We start from the raw sequence: 20,524 nt of genomic DNA, 5'->3' as shown, positions 1-20,524 counted from the left end.
AATAATGCAACCAAAAACTGATTCCCTAACCCGGTTAACAGTTGTACAGAAAAAAGGCCCAGCGATCTTATTTCTTGGTACCATCTGTGGCGACGATCTGATCGGAGACGCACCAACAAAAACAAAACCCGGGGAGGGAAAACGCCGACCAGCGGAATCGCGCGTTCAAAGGACGCCGAACGAGCGCGAAAGGTCGGGAGCAAACTAAACAGAAAATAAACACAAGCCTACAAAGAAACATCGGGTCTCCTCAACAGCAGGAGGCCGGCGCGTCCTTCCCACCAATCAGGGGATTCAACGCCGAGCCTGCCGCCTGCCTCGGCCAATTACACGGCCCCTCGCTTATTGTCTGAAACACGAGAGGCCGAATGAATGGATGTGAATGTGAGACACACACACACACACACACACACACACACACGCTGTGTGAGCCGGGAGGAGGAACAGAGGACCATTGAGCGGACTGGTGATCAGTCTGCTGAGCTGACTGAAGCCACATGTCCCCTCGACTCAGACACATTCTCACAGTTTATTTGGGCTGAGCCTCCGGCGCCGAACTGGACGACGTCGATCCGCTCAATTAAAGCGCCGCAGGTCTCCGAATGCACAGCGTTCAACAGGCGACTGCGTTTACATCCACGCTCAGCTTATCGTTCACAAAAGCGCCATTCGATTTGCAGACATCGAATCGGATCGTTTATCCTCCTTCGACCTGCAAACATCTCATGAGGGGTCGCGGCGTTCGAAGGTCGAAGGCTTGGAGCTTGGGGGGGGGGGGGGGGGGTCTTTGCGTTCCCGCATGAGGGATATGAAGCCAGACAATCTCATTTTCCAGAAGTCGCTCTAAAAATGAATCAAGTACAATGTCTTACTTTCAACCTCTGGCGTTAAAGTCACCGACGGGACGGAGCCTCTGAGGAGAGCTCACCTTCCAGGAACCGGCCTCCTCTCACGGAGTCATTCATCTCGGGGGGGGTTTCAGGGGCCAGAGAGCAAAACTGAAATGAACTTCACTTGCTCCTAAATTCAATTAACCGATCACGGTAAAGCTCTGCACGCAGCCTCTCGACAAAGTGGCCCCGTTAAACGTGCGCAGGGCCGAAGTGTCGGCAGCTCCTGGTGGGACACGTTCCAACATGAACTCCCTCCTCACAGAGTGCTGCACAGTGAAGCCCCGGAGAACTCTGAGAGCAGAACAAGTTGGAAAGTAAAAAGCTCCTTGGAGGACGAGGCAGCGCCGCCCGTCTCACATTCATCACAGCGAGAAGATCTCAATCTCGTGCTCAATTCTTTTATCGCACGGCGAGGACACCTGCCGAGGCCCCGCCGTCTGAATGTGTCTCGCTAAAGTTCACTGAAAACACTTCATTTTCCCCTTCCCCACACTGACAGCTTGACAAGGCCTCCTTCCTTCCTTCCTCTCTTAGGTCCTTCAAGCTGCTTTTTCTCTTCTTTTTTTTAAGGTCATCAACATACAGACTTTTCACAGAGTTCCCTCTTCACTAAACAGGGTCCTTATTCTTCATTACAGTGGTCACGTTGACATCAGTCACAGGTGGTGGACGGGAATTCTTCGTCGCTAAGAGAGTGTGTGTGTGTGTGTGTGTCACTCTAATGCTAATGAAGAGCACCAGAGTGCCACAGACGTCCATCATGATGCAATAACTTTCCTCCAGTAACTTATCATGTAAAACTTCTCGAACCAGGAGGAGCGTTATGCAAAAGGTGACAGAGAAAGTGACCCTTTAATCCCGCAACCTTCAACCGGCCGCGGTCACGCTGGTAGTCCAGTTAGGCCAATTACGTCTTTATCTCATGAGCCGATTGCTTCATGCGCGTGTGTTCGCTCCAGCTGCTGAGGCGGCGCTAAAAGAGGTCGAAGCCGGCGGAGTTCGATTCTGAATCGCAATAAATAAAAAATAGGACACTCAAATACTGGCTGTTTGCAGCAAAAAGCACAAGATGATTTTGTCCCAACAAGCAACCCTTGTGTTACGATGTCGGTCCGAATCGCGCGTCTCTAAAGCCGGTGAAACAAAACCAGAGGAACAAGATTCAAATTTAGAAAGCGATGTGATCTCAGTGGTTTGTGGTTTTAGAGAACTTTTGCTTTTTTGATGAAATAAACCGTTCATCCTGGTCAGCTGCTAACCTGAAAACACACACACACACACACACACACACACACACACACGCATCTCAGTTCACTTCCAGAGGTTTAGTTCATGATGCTGCTCTGGGCTGGGATAAGCCCCGCCCCCCCCTCTGCTCGCTGGAGCGTCGGCATCAAAGAGTCCTTTCATGCTGTGAACCGGCGTGCCGGTTCGTGTGGTTTCGCCGTCCTTCCTCAGACCGTCTCTCACACACACACACACACACACACACACACACACACACACACACACACACACACACACACACACACACACACACACACACACACACACACACACACACACACACACACACACACACACACTCAAACACTCAAACACTCAAACACTTACTCCTGTCACCTCCGGCCCAGACGCACAACAACACCGTCCTTTGTCTCCCTCTCTGCGTGTAACTGATACCAATTCTCAAATCGCTTCCACGTAGTCTGGAATTTTAGGAACCATCGTTGGGAGGCGAGACAATAACAACGGCGTCGGACGAGAAAAGCAGAGCGGAACCTTCACGTCGCACGTCTGAAGACAAACTGGGATCCTTTCTTTGGTCGAGCGCTCAACGTCACCCTTTTTTACTCAAGTCTGCGTTATAAATGCTTGATATTTAAAACATACATATATCAAGATGTTGACACTGAAGTGATTTGTGCAACTGTTCCATTTCACCGGGTCAAGTTGTGTTTTGTTACAGGATCTCCCTGTAAATGGTCACTGTGCTCAGATTATGTCAGAAGCTGCGGAGACTCGTCCTCTCGAGGACGAGTGAAGCGTCTCATCCCCCCTTTGTGTGGCTTCTATCAGACCAGAGGGTTTAATTCCACTAAGAGGACGGAGGCTGGAGGGAGGGGGTAGGGGGTGGGGGGTGGTGGGGGGTGATCGGGGCAATGACAGACGCTCTGCTGAAGCTCATGAAACATTGATGAGGTGGAAGAGGAGGAGAAGAAAGAGGAGAAGAGGAGGAAGGAAGAAGGAGCGAATAAACACCTTTTAGAGGAGCAGCGTGGCGCCGCGGTTCCAACATTTATTCTGGTTCTGGATCATTTTAGACAAACTCCCCCACTCTGTTAATCCTCCCCCACATCCGCCCTCCCCTCCCTCCCCCTCAGGGGCTCCCAGACCACCAAGAAAAGCCCTGATTGGCCAGATCAGCACATCACAGAAAGAGAGGGGGATGATGTTTTGGAAGCACGGCGGTGTGTTTGCTGTCCGTGTGTGTGTGTGTGTTTGCCGTGTGTGTGTGTGCGTGTGTGTGTGTCTGACCCGGCATGAGAGCTAGTGGGTTAAACATCAATTCATTCATGATTTATCGCTGTCATTACTCAAATGGAATACAACGTGTAGCCGCACCCAACCCAAATTACAAAGGATTGAAAGCTGCCACTCGTGATGTTTTTTTGGTTTTGCTGCTTTTAAAATGTTCGTTTACATGAGTGAGTTTTGGAAAAGCAGACCGATAATTTAGATGGAAAACAAATCACTTGTTTTCCATCTAAATTCGAAGCTCCCAAAAAATGTTTGTGTCTTTAAACGGACGATTCTGTGAGATCCGAAATGTCCATAAACATTTATACACACACGCACACACACACACACACACACACACACACCTCGGTCTGTCCATCTACTTAACTGTCTCACCACCAATCACAGACGTCACGCGACGGGTGACGCTCGCCGTTTCTCCCGGCTCATTTAGCGCGACATCACTCAGCACGAGTCGGTTCAGAACGCCATTTGACGACTTGTTACCCGCTCGACTTCTAATGGGAGACGTCCGCTCAACGCCCGGCCTAACGAGGGCGGCATGCTGCTCCTCAAGTCCCATCAGCCGCCCCACCCCCGCACATCTGGAGCTCCGCGGGACAGATTTACGTCCCCTTCGACGCGTTGGGTCAACGGGTGTCACGGGACAGTCCGGGTGGTCGTTAGTAATTCAAATTACACGTGTAATGGTAATTTCAATGTGAACATTCTGAAGCTCTGGAGGGGTCAAACTGCTCAGAGGATCTGGATCCCCGATCGATCCTTCGAGTCCTGGTGGTGGTTTGAAGATGGCTCGTGGATTCTTTGGCCGACTGACGGTGGAACAGTTTGAGCGCATTTGACGAGCTGACGAGTCCTGCACACCGAACCGACGGCCCGCTTCAGTCGTGCAGAAATAATTCCAGACAAAAAAAATTGATTTTTGGGAAATTGATTGAGACTCAGAGGACAATAACTGCGCTTTGTGTTAATGTGAATTGATTTTTCTCCAACGCTTCCCAGAGAACAGCTGTTGTCAGTTTGGAGAATACTACTGACAGCAGACGAAACGCAGCGCGTCATCACGATACATGAACGCATAGTTTGGAACACGCGATGTAAAAAAAGTCCAACGCAGCTACGAAGAATAAGAAAAAGAAAAAAAAAACCTTCACACCCTCTTGACATCCGGCTTATGATGCAACCGCAATTAAATGCGCCCATTGTGGCCATAAAGCTTTATGGTCCACGACAGATAATACGATACGTCCTGCTGCAAACGCCTCCCTCCCTCAAAGTCAAAGCTGCGCTGATAAGACCTTCACAGAAGAGCAAGATGTGGTTCGACTGAAGCAACTCAGACACCAGAGCTACTTTTAGACCCGAGGGCCTTCGGGGAGGCTGAAGGTTTCTAGCCATCAGCTCGGGGATGAAGAGGAGGAGGAGGAGGAGGAGCGGTACACCGGCTCCATTAGCCTTCAGCTAAATTCAGACTCGGGTGAAGCAGAGGTATTAAAAACCTCTCAGTGATGAGCTTTTGATGGCTTCCTCTGGTGTGTGTGGGGGGTGTAGGATAGTTCACTGCTTGATAAGCCTGTTCTGAAGGTGATAACGCAGATTCATCTTAGACATTGGTTTTGTACTGCGGCGAATATTTGTTGTAAATCTACCTGCAAGAATTGAAAATGTTCCCAAAGGGTGAGTTTCCCCAACAGTGTGAGATCCAAACTGATTCATATGATTAAACAGCCCGTCAGTAACGCGTTTGTATTTAGGAACTACGGAGTCACTTCTATTTAGAGTGGCTGGGAAATCATCTGCACTTGAAAAGATCTTTCATCCCAAACAGGAAAGAGAAAGTGTAGTTCGAAGCAGAAGCCGCGGAAGCTGCTTTTTCACTCCTAGTTGTGTTTGCGCGTGTTTGATGAGGAAGTGGTGCGCACACCTCAGTGGAAGCTGAAGAGCCGTCACGACTCTGATCAGGTGCACAGTCCAGTGGATCCAAAGGAAACGCGGCGTTTGATTATCTCGGTGTGACTGGAAGTCCTCGCCCTGCTCGTCAAAGATGAGCTCACGGGTCAGATAGAGATAAAGATTGAGAAGCTGTACAGATCACGTCGGTCTGGGATGAACTTTTGAGTACATAAACTTGTTGGCTGTTAAGTTTTTATTCGTGGGAGTGCAGTCTGAAGGACTCGTCTGTGAATCATTGAGGTGAATAACTCATCGCTCATAATAAAATGTGCAGAATGAGTAACTTGGTGGGACATTTCTCAGCCCGCACCCATCGGACTTACTGCACCGCTCACTGACCACAATATCACTGGTCACATCACAACCACCCGGGAGAATCTGGGTGTGAGGGACGGCGGTCGCCCCTTTCGGCAAGGCACCGAGTACCCAGAAGCCCCGGCGCAGCAGTATCAGTCTGCTGTGTGAAGGCAGGGTGGGGCTCTTTGACGAGAAACGTCCACAAGTGTTACACAACAGTGATTTAACACAATAAGCTTAACTAAAGCAAACTGCATTCAACGCTGTTACGCTTGTGATCGTGTAATTAAATCTACTCTGGATTTGGTTCGTTCTATTCAGGCTTTTCATCATGTGTGTGACTTGGGGGTGAACTTCATGGATTACTTCTTTTCTAGGAACTGGAACCGTTCGCTCCCGCGTGTCCGGATGAGACGTCAACTAAGTGCTTCCAAGTGGGGAAAATCCCAAAAGATGTGAATCAGAAGATCTCCCCTGACGTGTTCCTCCTCCTTCTAGTTCCTTGTCTTACCTTGAAGCTGCTTGAACCGGCCCTCCAGCTGGTTGTAGTTGAAGGCAGCCTGGCCCGAGAACCCGGGGCCGGGCCCCCCAATGGGGCTGGTGGCGTGAGACGGGCCGGCGTAGTCCAGGGCCGGGGAGAGGGGCCCGGGGAGGCCGGCGGCGGCGCTCTGGAGCTCCATGCTGAGACGCCGGTGGGAGGTTTGGATGAAGCTAGTCCACAAACGGCATCGGGGAGAAACTCTGCGGAGAAATATCGGAGTTTCCAGACGAATGGAGCAGTGTTGGAGTGAGGGATTCCAGAGTCGGGGTGAAGAGGTTGAGCTTCAGCAGGACAGAAAAAAAAAAAAAAAAAAAAAAACTGGGTTCCAGGCAGTGTGAAGCTCCGCTTGAGTTTACATTAGTGTCCAGTTCTCAAGAGCTTCCACATGAATAAATGAGCCTGTGAGGGAATGAAGTGAACTACAAGTCCAGACCGGATCCTCGGCCACACGACTGCTTGTAGAGAAGTAATTCCAGGTTTGGCTGAAGTCTCGACTGAGACAGGAAGACCCCCGATTCTCTCCTCCTCCTCCTAAACGCTTCCAGGGCAGCAGGGCTGAGAGTTTGGGAGGGCAAACGACACAGAAGTCTCTCTCTCTCTCTCTCTCAATGTTTCCCCGCTGTGGCAGCAGAACGCTGGCTCAGCAGACGCACCGCGGCGGCAGCATCATGCTTCAGCTCTGTCCCCATCCACCCGTCACCGTCTTCGGATCTCACAGCGTCCCTTCGGTCGGGGATCCCGCCATCCTCCGTTCAGACGCACGCAAACCAGGAGCGAGGAGAAGCGGCACAATGGAGGTGCAGCGAGGGGAGGCGGAGGGAGAAGAGGAGAAATGAGAGCGTGGGTTTGTCCTCCGGCGTGCGGCAGCAGCTCTCAGACACTGAGAACACCTTTGAGACAGAGGGAGAGTCGGGGGGAGGGGGAGGGGCCGCCAGCAGGGGGCGGGGAGAGGCCACTCCTGCCGGCAGCCAATCACAGCCCTCGCTCCTGGCAGTGATGTCATTGAGCGGTTCGCATCGGGGGAGGAGAGAGAAAGACAAACGAACGAGAGGGAGAAGTGATGTTTCTGTTGAAAAGTTGTTTATTCCAGATACAAAATATTCTTTTAGAAGTTTGAATGTTTTAATTTATTAGGTTCTTTGGTACATTTTTGTCTTTGTTACTGTCAAGCAACTTAAAGCTCGATGTCATTAGCTTTAAATGTTCCGGGATCAAACACAGCTTTGATATACAGCTACGACACACATGTATGACCCCAAACCGCCGGGAGGGAGAAAGATCTAATTTGTTGGGTTGAAACAGACAGACAGACAATTCATGAAGAATTTACGACACACACACACACACACACACACACACACACACGACATCATGTGAAAACACTCGCTCTGCTCTCCCCAGTTCACCGCCTCGTTAGGACGGTGCAGTTAATGAGAAAACTATGTGTGCGCAGAGGATGAGCTCTCCCCAAGAGCTGGGGACAGGCCAGTGTGTGTGTGTGTGTGTGTGTGTGTGTGTGTGTGTGTGTGTGTGTGTGTGTGTGTGTGTGTGTGTGTGTTGGAGCTCATCGCTCTCTCACCGACATCCAAACATCCTGAGAATATCTGAGCTCTAATATTAGAGCCATGTTCTTCCTGTCTGAGCCCCACAAGCACTTCCTGTTTGATGCTGCTGTCCTTCAACACACACACACACACACACACACACACACACACATCGACATGCAGGATAACCGAGGCGGGACTGGGGCGAAGGTGGGGGGGGGGGGGGTCGCAGGATGAGCGAGGGCATCGCAGAGTAACCTGAGCGGAGGAGAAGCGGCTCCGCTTCCTGTGTGAGGCGGCTGGACACGCAAGGAGGCGGAGGTCTCGGGGGTCACGGCGGGGAGACAATGCACGGGGCAAATATTCACGTGACCCCAAAACAATCGCAGATGACAGGAGACGCTTGAGGAAATGAAACCCATGCAGACGATTTCCTGCAGAAGGAGGCTGAAATCTCTGAAAGATTGAGATCCTCTTGGTCGTTTTTACGTCTTGGTCACGCGGTCGTGAGCGTGACACATTTTCAAACATCTCCAGCGGGATTTGGTGAAGAGGAAGGTCAAAGGTAGTTCCTTCAACAAATATTCTCCCTCGTTTTTTTCGAGATGAAGCACTGAGTAACAGACATCGTTCAAAAAAAAAAAAAAAAAAAAAATCACCGAACTTTGACTTCCTGATTAAAAAGAAAAGAAAAGCGCGGCAACTGGGACAAGACTGGTTTACTTTTACTCGCTGAAGTAGATCATTCACGGGCTGAAGTGGAGCAAAGGTCACACATTCAAGCAGCAGACACATGTGAGGCCGACTTCCGCTCACTCTTTTATGTCCATTCATGTTTTTAAACCTCCCTTGAGATCATTTTACGGGCGAGTGGGTTTCTGCTGCTGAAAGTTGTCGTCGAGTATTTTATTCTGGTAAAAACAACGTTATTAACTTGGAGTTGTGAGGGTACATCACGGCCCTCGGGGGGGATACGCACATCATTATGTGATTAAGAACCCATAAACCCAACGTCCGGCCGCTCGCTAGCTTTCGACAGACCATCAGCCACGTCCTCCGGCTTCGTTGGCCAGGAGCCGCTGCTCAGGTGTCACATGACCCGGGTACAAAACGCCAGTAACGTTCTGATGGTCTGCGTCGGCCTTCCAGCGAGTTCCTTTTGCAGAAGAAGAAGAAGATGACAAAGGGAGGCAGATGAGAGCAGAGAACAAGTGGAGCCTCAAGAGATGTTTGTGATGAGGCCATTTCCTCACAATAATAATTTAAAAGCCTCCTCACACTTTTAAAATGAATTACATTGTGGCACATTTGTTGTTTTTGTTTTTAAAATTTTGTGCTCGCAAGATTTATTTTTTTTGCCATTTTCTCTTTAACAAAATATTAATATTAAGAAGAATTAAATCCGCCGTTCAGGGCGAGGTCACCGAACGGCCTCCGGGCTCGTTACAGATCAAAAGTAGAACCAGCTTCAGCGGCATCACAAACAGACACCGGTGCGGAGGCCGAAGGTCAAAGGTCACGGCAAACAGGGAAACAGATGAACTGAATATTTTCTGCAGCTGGAACCATACGAGCCGATCTGTCGGAAATCTGCACAGGCGTCGCGTCCCCCCCTCTCCTCCCATCTCCCCCCCACCCTCCCCCTCAGTCATCCGGCCTCCTCGTGGCTCGGCCCTCCAGGGCGCCCGCCGTCACCGAACCAAACGCACCATTCATTCATCGAAAACGTCACAAAACTCCTACTGGCTCAGCGAAGAGGTGCTGCAGCGCGGTGGTGCGTTCAGGGTTCAGACTTGTGACGCTGCAGCGGGGAATTTCACGCCGGCACGCGGCCTCACCCGCCTGACCACACAAAGATATTCCTGCGAGGTCGCAGCGCCAAACAAACAACAACGCGGCAGACGGCGGCCATGTTGGGGGCGAAAGAAAGTTTTTATTAATTTTGTCTCATGATGTAATGAATTCCTTGGATTCCTCGGTTCTTCTTTTATCAATGGGAATATGAAGAGACAATTGAGCATCTTTTCTTTCATTTTTTCAAAATTACATTTCATTTACCAAACAAAAAAACCAGACACACCAACATTCCCAGCATTCCACCATCTGGACCTCGGAGCAGGAAGTGAGCTCCGTGTGTGTGTGTGTGTGTGTGTGTGTGTGTGTGTGTGTGTCTCTCCGTGGGGATCCTGACTGTTCCTGGTTCTAATTATTGAGCGGCTGAGTGAGTCCGGTGCTTTAACAGATCAATGCGCTCCATTTATAAACACTCAGCAGCATTAAGTGTGATAACCTTCCATTCGCTTCCTTCTTACTACAAGTGACAAACTGCTTTTAACGCAGAGCTTTGGATCAGATTTAAATTTTCATTAGCTCACGTCCGAAGAGTTAAAATTAACTGCAGAGGGTAATTATTGTTATTCAATATTGATTCATTCAGAATAGCCAATAATTTAGTCTTGTGATGGAAATATCCAAATAAGCACTATTCCTTCGACTCTCTGCTGTAAAGTCCGTGCAATCGGTTATCGATAGTCGGAGCTCTACTTTCTGCAAACAGAAACACCTCCATCGTTTAGCCGGCGTTTGAAGATCGATGGTTCTCCTGAGAGACGAGAGCCTTCCAGGGCCTCCGCTCCTTCTGCAGAAGTTATTCTCAGCTGGAGAAGTTACCAGAAACTCGACGGATCGGTAGACAGCGCGCTAGTTTGACCTTAAGACAAATGCAAAGATCACGACCGTGTGTGAAGCCTCGATGTCCATCAAGATCAGCACGACACCGATGACTTGGACTTTTTAAATTGCAGGGTCTTAATATCTTTAAAAACTAAAAGCCCAGTGCTCTTTGAAGGGTCGACTCATTACAAACCCATTTTCTTGTTGCATTTGTGACAAAGTAAGAAAATGGTTCTTTTCCACACAGAACACACAGGGGAAACAAACAGACACATCATATTAAGAGCATGTACTGCTGCACTTTCGATATACTAAACACACACACACACACACACACACACACACACACACACACACACACACACACACACACACACACACACACACACACACACACACACACACACACACACACACACACACACACACACACTAAGAAACCCACCCACACTGAACAAACACACACTCCTTCCGCCTTCACTGTAAGTAGATAGGCCTGTGTTTCCATGGCGACATGCGGTTTTGTGTTTCCTGGGATATCGTATGGAGGCGGGAACACACACACACACACACACACATTTAACTCTTTTCTATATGAAATACAATCCAAAATATTTTGTATTCCTCCAAAGATACTAAAGGGTTATGACAAACAATCCACTTCTACTACCGCAAATATTAGTAAAACTATTACTGCAAATATTAGTAAAACTATTACTGCAAATATTAGTAAAACTATTACTGCAAATATTAGTAAAACTACAATCGCAAATATGACTAAAACCACTGCTACTTTTCTTTTTACTGCCATTATCAAAAACTACAGAATAAAACTACAAGTTGTCCAACTTTAGGTTATTACTTCCTCCTCCGGTTTAGTAATGTGGTATTCAGCTCTTTAACCGCAGAACAAAGGCCCTGCGTGTAATCAAAGAAAGGAAGGACACACACACACACACACACACACACACACACAATTCAATGTCATCAGCTCACACACCCTCCGGTCTGCTGGACTGCAGCACCAACAGGAAGAAAGGCCCCAACCGGACATTCAGACTCTGCTTTAACAAACACATCGCATCCCGTCGGCTTTTTGTCGAGGGATCCGGCGTGACGCTGACCATCAGAAATGCGTCACGCCAGCGGCCCCCCGTTTACACGCCTTTGTTTGTGCAGTGACATCAACACGCTCTTCCTCTTCAACGTTGAACCGCCTTTTTACCTTCGGAGGTGGACGATGTTTACTACGGACGAGGCACTTTAACACGGTGAGTACCTCTCTGCAGCCACACAGGCTCCGCCCCCTACCTTCAGAAAGAGCGCACACACACACACCGTCAGCACTCTCCTGCATATTTAACACCAGTGTGAATTATTTAGTGTAGAGAGACATTACTGAAGCCGTCGGACATCAGGACGAAAACAGCAGGCGGAGAGAGTGATCGAGTTACAGTAAGTACACACACACACACACACACACACACACACACACACACAGTGTGAGCAGAAATAACTCATCATACATCATTAAAAGCTCCTCCTGGTTAAGATGAGGATGTCTGCACAGCCTAACTAAAGACGTACGTCACTTTCTCAGCCAAAAGCCCCTGAGCCTCGAACTGGGACGCTTCAAGTTCTCCTCCACGCAGCGTCCTTTCAAAATAAACTCCTCTTCACAGGAAGCCGGCTGGGGGCAACAACGCCACACAGTCGGGTTCAGCGATGGTGGTTTGGTCTCTAAGTTCAAGCCGATATGTTTGAGTTAAGTTAATTTATGTGTTGGTTAGTCGTGAGCGTAATCTCTTCTTTTTTATTGTCACTAAACTGCTGAGAGTCAGAAGCTCTTTTTGTCAGTGACCAAAGAGCGTCGTGTGCGACACCAGCTCCTTCTGGGGCCCGCGATCCTAAAATCACATCTGGATCTCCTCTGGGAACCAGACGGTCGCACTGGCGAGTGTGAACGCGGAGGCCAGATGTGCGAGACTGGTTTAACGAGCCTCTTAAGCGCTCGGCGACTCCCGATTGCCAGCAGGTGTGTTCCTGCAGCGACGAAGCCGACGCGAGCGCCTCCGTCGCACAAGCGAGGGCCCCTCAGCAACACAACGCCGCCGCGGGACGAAGTTCCCCGTTGTCTGCGTTTCACTGCGTGCTGTGAGAAGGTTCATTGACAAAAAGAACAGATGTAGAGCTCAACTGATCAAACGATCCGGTGTGCTCGCATCCAGATGACTTGAATCCAAAATAAAAAAAAGGAGGCACGATATGCAAATAGACACGCGCACATTCCCTTCTTCTTGTTTTGTTCGCGGATCGGCGTGACGGGATTTGGTCCCGCCGGATTTAACCGAGAAGAAACGCTCGGGAGTCGTGGCTCCGCCTACCTGCCAGGGCCTTGATGCGCGAGCGCTCGAACAGGCGGGCCGAGCTGTTCTCGTTGTCCCAGTCGTCGGCGTCCCACCGGTTGTTGACGCCCTCGGTGGTGTACTGCTGCTGGATCTCCATGTGCTCGAACTCAGCCGCTACAGACGTCATCTTGACCTCGCCGTGACTCCGCCGGCGCCGCTGCCACCTCAGAGTCCTCACCGGTTGCCGCCTGTTGCCGTTAGCGACGGGACCCTCGCGCAAACGCCCTCACGCACGCTCTATCGGACCGGCTGCAGCAGGCCTGAGAAGTGGGTTGGAAACCTGCAGAGATTGAAACAGAGAAAGTAGGCGGGTCAGTGGAAGCCAGTCACATGATTCGTACAAAATGACACATATCTATTATATTGAGAATGTGAACTAGTACTTTACTAGTGAAACTAGTAAAACATGAAAGGCCCTGAAAGGATTCAAATGTCATGTGACCACCACTCTGCTCTGTGATTGGAAACAGCCTCTAGCTGTTAATCTGAAAACTGAGAGAATGGCGCCTCCCTCTGTGCACAAGCAGTTACTGCAAGAACACACACACACACACACACACACACACACTCCCTTAATCCTGCATAAAGGTGACCGATTAATCAATATTGTACACTCAAACAGATAAAATGAGAGCCCGGCGTTTATTTACACACTGTATTATGAGAAGATGATGTAAGAGGTGACGCAGCAACTGATCTGGAAGCAACAGTTAAAAGGCTTTTCTGATAAATGTCTTCCCTGTCTCCGTCCTGCACTGCAAGAAGTGTTTTTCAGCTAAGTAGTATGTTTTTATAGTTCCAGCAGGTGTAATTTACTTTTTGGATGGAAACTTAATTCATGCAGTTTTAATTGATTACTAACATCACAGAATGCAATCACAAATTGTGCTAAAATGGATTATCTGCAAACTGATACTCCAAAAATGTCCTTTTAACTATTCCTCATGTTGACAACAGATTTTTCAGACCAAATAAAACAGACTAAACCAGCAAACTTTTTACTGCTCCTCAAAGTGTGGACGGAGGAGGTGAGCCGAGAGCAGTGAGCCGAGAGCAGCGAGTCAGCAGCGCGACTCTGCAGTCTGCAGACGTCGACCGGAAATCAATCGAGATTCCACGTTTGTCTGCTGCTGTTCAAACGTCCCATTAACGACGGTTACTCAAAGGATCATCAGCCATCTGAAGACATCACCTTGGGCTTTGTGGAACGGAGATTGATAGATGGAAATTAGTGGTAGTTGCAGAATTACGGATTTTCTAAGTAAAATAAAGTGACACTTGTGGGTCCCGATCAGATGCTGCCGTTCCGGACCAAACTCTTCCCTCCTCGCAGGTTCTGCATCATTTTAGGGTGTGCTCTCAGGCCCCGCCCACTGACGCTTCGCTCGACCAATGAGATCATTGCTGCGTGGGAGGAGGAGGGTCTGCAGAGGTACAGACTGATAACACAAGCCACCAGTCAGGCCGGAGCTGCGTGTGTTGCTAAGCTAAAAATACAACCCCACTGGGACCCTGAGAGTGTGTGTCTGTGTGTGTGTGTGTGTGCGCGCGTGCTCTCGTTGTGAGCACAATGTGCACGCATGCAGAAGCAATAGAGCACACGCGCAGTTTTTAGAAAGTGTTTCGTGTCAGGACAGCGAGGATTCTGTATTTGTGTTCCTTTTTTTGAATCATTTTTAAATGGGAAATCTTTGAATGGCTTGTCTGAGGAACTTCAGAACATCATGTTTAAGTTTTCCACAGCTAACGCTAAACAGTAAAACTCCATCCGTGCACAGACGTTTGCAGGTGTCGGTGTGGCCTTCGCCGCCACTTTACATGCAGATGGATGGATAGCATGTCGTCTATGGACAAGGGCTGTGATGGGAGGGGAGAGAGGCAGGCAGGGGAGAAGATGACTGGTTGCTGTGTCTGTGTGTGATGAAGCCAGAAGAACTGTGGGGGAGTATTTATAGCGAGAATGGAGAGATTAAGTCAGCAGAGACGGCAGCAGAGACGCCAGAGACGCCAGATGAAAACAGGAAGGGTGGAAATAGAGAGAGAAGGAGGGAGGCGACGGGATGATGGATGGAGACATTAGTGCCACTCAGAGATATTTAACCAACGTAGAAACCTGGGAGAAATGTTGATTTTCTTTGACCCATGATAATAAACTGCATATTCTTTACTTTTAGGCTGTTTATGTCCCGTTAATATGAGACATTTGAAGACGGCTTGATAAAGCATTTTTAAATGATACAAGGCAATAATGAAAGCTATTAAATATTTGATGCTTCGTGGACTCGCGTCTGAGAAGTGAGCATCCTCTCACCATCGCACAGAGCTCTCCTCTCCTCTCCTCTCCCCCGCCCACGTCCTCCTCCCACCCGTCCCCCCTCCCGGCATCCTCCAGCACAATCGGCTCGTATTCCCCTCCGTCATGCTGATAAGTGCTGTCCGGTGCAACATCTCTTCTTGTGTGGTCCGGCGGTCGTCAAGACGATAAAGTGAAGCGCTCCATCAACAGTTTCGTTTTTTTTTTTTACTCGAAGAAGGACTTCAGTCACTTTTACCGCCCCCCACCCTAGTTACTGTTGCTATGCCTGATTAGCACTACACACGCAATGCGGTTGATGATTTACAACACTATTGTAAAATACTTTTTTTTCTTGCTGGCATAGGAACTCAGTGCTTTATGCCTTTAATAGGCACTTGAGAGCTGCAGACATGACATTGTGCTACTGTAAAGCTAAAGGGGGCATGAAAAGAAAGAAGCAGTGTTTTTATATTGCAACGAGGAGACAGTCGGCTCCAATACAAAAGTTGAGTATTATTCATTAAAATCATATTCAGTAGTTCATGACCAATTGAAGCGTCCCATGACACATAAACTTCCCCAACGCTCTCGTAGACATTTTATTATTAGCGGTGGTTAATAGCGGTGCAGCTTTTCCCTTTGAGTGCAAAGAAAGACGGACATTATCCAGTCAAAACCACACGTCGCCATGGTTACCGCTGTCCCGGCACGCATTGTGTAGGCGCCCACCCTTCACGCCGCCGACAGCGGCACAAAGACGCTCGGCTGGAGACGGTGCAGCCGAAAAGTGAGAGAAGACGACGTGCGTCTCCACCACACAATAAGTTGTCTCAGTGGGTTCAAAGAGACGACGCGACATGCAGCCTCTCTGGTGTCCTGCAGGGAAATATCGACATGCAGAAGTATACAAAACAACCTTCTATTCACACAAGTTGTTCTTGGGAGTTTGCAGAAACAAGTGTATTAAAAAGGAGTTTTTCATTAATTAAAGATTAACTATAAAGTACTATTTGTATTATTTTTCGGGGGAGAGTTTCACGCTTTAAAAAAGATAAAAGATTAAATCAAGATCATCTGTGGTTCACTACTCGTTGGGTGGACGGAGGCCGGAAGTCACCACAACAACTGTCCAATGCCCGAGTTACCGGTCAGCACACGTGACCTCGTGTTTAAAGCTCGCGGCTCCTTTGAGCACCTGAAACGGACCACGAATAAAAGCCAACGATGTACCGAGTGAACCAAACTACAGTAAAATAAATCCATAACTGACTGGATGAGATGTTCGGTCACATGTACAGATGGGAAAACAGACTGATCCCACTCTGTGTGCGTCTTCAACCCTATTTTTAGAGGTCTTGACAATATTTCAATTCAAGCATCAATTGTTCACCATGGCAACCGAAACCCTGCCGAGTCCCGGGCAGCATTCAAGCTTCCCACGCAGGACGCGCCGCCTTCACACTGCTGCTGCAGAGCTGTATCCATTAAATACACACACAGCAACACACACACACACACACACACACACACACAACGTGTGGCGTTCAAATGCAACACAAAAAGAAAAAAAATGAGTGCTTCAGAAATGTCACATTTTCAGCGTTATATAGAAAACTTTCAGGCCTGTGACCTTCTTCGGCGCTCGTACTGCGCACTCAGGACGACGCTGTGGGAGAAGTGAGCTGAAAATAAAACAAAGTACAGCTCGACTCACCAGCAGTGCCGCAGTGACATCATATTTTGACCCTCTGTATTACACGGTTCTGTCCAAGGTCACCTTAACCTTCAATTTAGTATTCTTTAAAGAACACACACACACACACACGTAGAGATGCATGTAGGGCCACCTGAGGGAGTCATCCATCACAGCCTCCTCTCTGTGGCGCTATGTAGGCCACAGAGCCATGTAGGGCAGCGGCGGTTATCTGACCCGACACCATCAAACTCAGAGCGCCATCAAACCCGACGGCGGCGGGCTGCCGCTCAGAGCGCCGCCGTCCACCGCCAAAGTCTCAGCGGGCGAGAGAGAGAGGAAGCGGGAAGCGACGGAACAGACGCAGGACCCCGTCCCCGCTGTGTCGCAGTGCAGACGCCCGCCGTCACTTCCTGCTCCCATTATCATCATCGTCGTCACAGAAACGCTTCTGCTGTGATGTGCAGCTTTAGATCCAGATGTTCCCACTGAGGGCTGGTTGTGCACATCCTCAAAAAAACGCTACTTCCATTGGAATTAAACCCAAAGAAAAACATCTGGAAGAGAAGTTTGGGGTCCCCTGCTGGATTTGACCAGACCCCGAATAAGCGGTTGAAGGTGAGATGAAAACATCTGGGAGGTGACCTTGCTGGTTCCAAAATGTGTAAAACTAAATATTTAATATACTTCAGAAACCAGCAGCGGACAGTGGTAACCATGGAGACGGACATCCCAACATACTGAGAGAACACTGCAACTTCTGGAAGAAGCTGAAACTTATTACCAACATCCGATCCGGCAATTCACTTCACGACAACTCATTAGCAGGGAGCGGTTGGCTCCGCCCACATTTGTGCCAATTAGAGCCGTCCTCTGACATCATCAAATACCAGTGATGTCATGTCTGACCACCACGAGGCCAGCTAATAGCTTGTTAGCACCGATGACAGCAAGGTGACCTAAACCACCAACTACACAGACTTAACGGTTTTTCCTTTAGTCATCGAGGCCTCAAACACGGCTCAGAGGCACATCGGCAGAGACACGTTCAACAACAGTTCTCAAGTCAAGAATGCAACGCCGTCTGACCATTGACGACCTTCATGAGATCAAACAACGTCTTACACATTTACTACGGCTTTTTGCTTCCTGATCAACTCCAAGACTGGTACCACGGGAAAAGCGGAGGTCCGGGACAACGTGAACTCCAGCTCCTTTGGTGCATCACATCAAAGCACGTATTAAGAGTGACCCGTAATATAAAAGACCCGCCTCCGGCAGCTCTGCCAGCGTTTATACGGTCTGCAGGACGGTCGGCCTCGCTGCTCTGCTTAATCAGGTTACCCGAGAAGGTTAACTGCGGTTGCCATGGCTGCACGGATAAATCAATGTGCCAACGGACAAAACGCACACAAAGCGCCCTGCAAACTGTTTAACCTCCTTTAAATTAAAAAGGATGATTTCGTGAAAGGAAAGCTGCAGATTTTTACCAAAATACGTTTTTCCACACAGGTGTAAACATCACACCTTCACACCTTTGCGCTGCCTCAGCAGACTGAGCGGCGGTGACTAAGCTCTGGCGCTCCACCCGTCCTTCCACCGGAGGTCAGGAGGGGTTGCGGCGCCTTAAAACGCGATCCACAGCCCCCCCCTCCCACCCCACCCCTCTCCCCTCCCCCCTCCCCCCCCAGGAGCACAAATCAATCCTGTTCAGTCGCTGATGACACAAATGCACACGTCTGTACCACGAATCTGATCTGTTGACCTTCACAATAAAAGCTTCTGTTACAGAAGGTGGATGTGGTTTAACAGACTGCATGTGAAGTGGATTTTTTTCCTCACTGTGTTGTTTGTAACTTTGCGTTGAGTTTGAACACAGTTGTTTGTTTGCCACGCTGTCTTGTTTCGTGAGTTTTATCAAGTCAGTAATAAAGTTACCACACTTCCAAGTTTTGGTAATAAAAGTGAGGCTGACCCGTCGCCATGGTAATCAACGTCGAAAACAGTATCTAAACACATTGAGAACCATGAAATATTAAATAGTCCCACGTCTCTTATTATGATCAATTATTAATCATTATGTATCATTCCCTCTCTGATCCCGTGTGCTGGAATTAGCTGCATCTATTGATCTGTGACATGTGTTTTTATGGGGCTTCGTTCATCGATTGATGCACATTTAGAAGCCGTTTTTGTTTCAGATTTAATCTCGCATTGGACAAGCACTACCGATGAGCTTGACTATTAAGCTGTGAGAAATGTTTGACAGTTTGAATCCGGTATATGAAACAACACAATCAGATGAATCGCTGTTCATTACAAATGGAGTGAAGTTGCTATCTGATCAGCGATCAGTCTGCCCAGTACTTGAAGGGAGATGAGCTAAAGCCATTCAGGCCGCTTCCGGGGCCTCTGCGCCCCCTGTGAGAGAATATGCAACACACACAGACACACACACACAAAAGAGTGGGGGAATAAAAGGCTGAAAGCAGAGGAATGTGTCAGCAGTCGGATGGGATGAGATCACACTTCCCGAGTCGGCTGAGGGAAAAAGAGGGCCAGTGATCACATATGTGAACGTTCGAGAGAAGGACAAAAAAGACCGAGGACAAAACTGAGACTGTTTCCATCTGGTGTTAACAGAAGACATGGAACTGGATCTTCTGGGGAGCAGGGAAGAGTGGTGTGCAGTTTATGCACATTATGAGCCCAAAAATAACGTGTACGCTGAGATGAATTCAAAATGTGGGCAAAGTTGGAGTAAGTCACCAGGTGTGAAGCAGTGAGCCCACATCACAGCTGAGGAGACGAGGAGACGAACCAGGTCAGAAGGAAGGAAACCTTTAAATGTGTGTCAGTATCCAATCAGCTGCTCCCTCACCAGAGGAGCAACATGGCCGCCGGAGCAGGAAAGCAATCATCCCAAAAAACTGTTTTAGATCTGTAATCAGTGCAGCAGCTAAAACAAGCTGTGACACACACACACACACACACACACACGATTAATTCATATTGTGTAATGTGCGCTATGTGTTCTGACAGAATAATCTTCACAGCAGCTTGTTGACCTCTGACCCTTTGTTCCTTTCACCCCCAAGTGCAGTCTGGGAAGTCTGACTGTAATGAGGCATTGTGGGAAATGTTTGAACCGTTGGTTCGTACCTGCAGTGCAACAGCTCCAATTCAATCTGCGCCCTTTAGTGTTCGCTTCGATCCCACTCAGAGTGTATTTATGTAATAAGCCAAATCTAAAGGCTCTTAATCTAAACCAGGCCGAAACAAACCAGGCCGAGACAAACCAGGCCGAGACAAACCAGGCAGAGACAAACCGACTGAATCCAACGCGGCGGCCGCTCGCCATCAGTGAATCACGTGGTCGGATTTGCTCATCGGCTGTTTTTCTTCAGATTCAACTGAGACGAAGAAGCCGGAGAAAACCAGACAGCAGAAATACTAAAATAAACACTTATACAACATTAGATATTAATGATATTATGAGAGACGATGAGGCTCAACAGAGACAGAAACGGGAACTTGACAGTAAAAACTATTTAAGGTCAACTAGATTATTTTAGACCGAGCGGAGACGAACTCCAGGAACAGAAAATATGCAGTTCAAAGAAGAAAATCTATTATATTGATTGATATTATGAATATTGTAATTCTGTAGTTGAGGTTGTGTGTG

At 48.6% G+C, this 20,524-nt stretch overlaps 1 protein-coding gene across 4 annotated transcripts in view; it reads right to left on the bottom strand.

The window, feature by feature from the left end:
- The window catches only part of sptbn1 (spectrin, beta, non-erythrocytic 1), a 66,316-nt gene that overhangs the window by 33,107 nt on the left and 12,685 nt on the right, over window positions 1-20,524 (bottom strand). For 2 of the 4 annotated variants that reach the window (XM_078104789.1, XM_078104790.1), the window contains exon 2: window positions 12,827-13,130. In XM_078104789.1, coding sequence (XP_077960915.1) covers window positions 12,827-12,977 — 151 coding nt within the window. In that variant the 5' untranslated portion in view covers window positions 12,978-13,130. Of the gene's footprint in view, window positions 1-6,195; window positions 7,576-12,826; window positions 13,131-20,524 lie in introns of those variants that run through there. The other 2 variants (XM_040177715.2, XM_040177716.2) reach the window with 1 other exon arrangement.

The sequence above is a fragment of the Gasterosteus aculeatus genome, chromosome 6, assembly GCF_964276395.1.
Source record: "Gasterosteus aculeatus chromosome 6, fGasAcu3.hap1.1, whole genome shotgun sequence".
NCBI classification, from domain to species: Eukaryota; Metazoa; Chordata; class Actinopteri; order Perciformes; family Gasterosteidae; genus Gasterosteus; species Gasterosteus aculeatus.
This window is presented reverse-complemented; position numbering and strand designations above follow the sequence as displayed.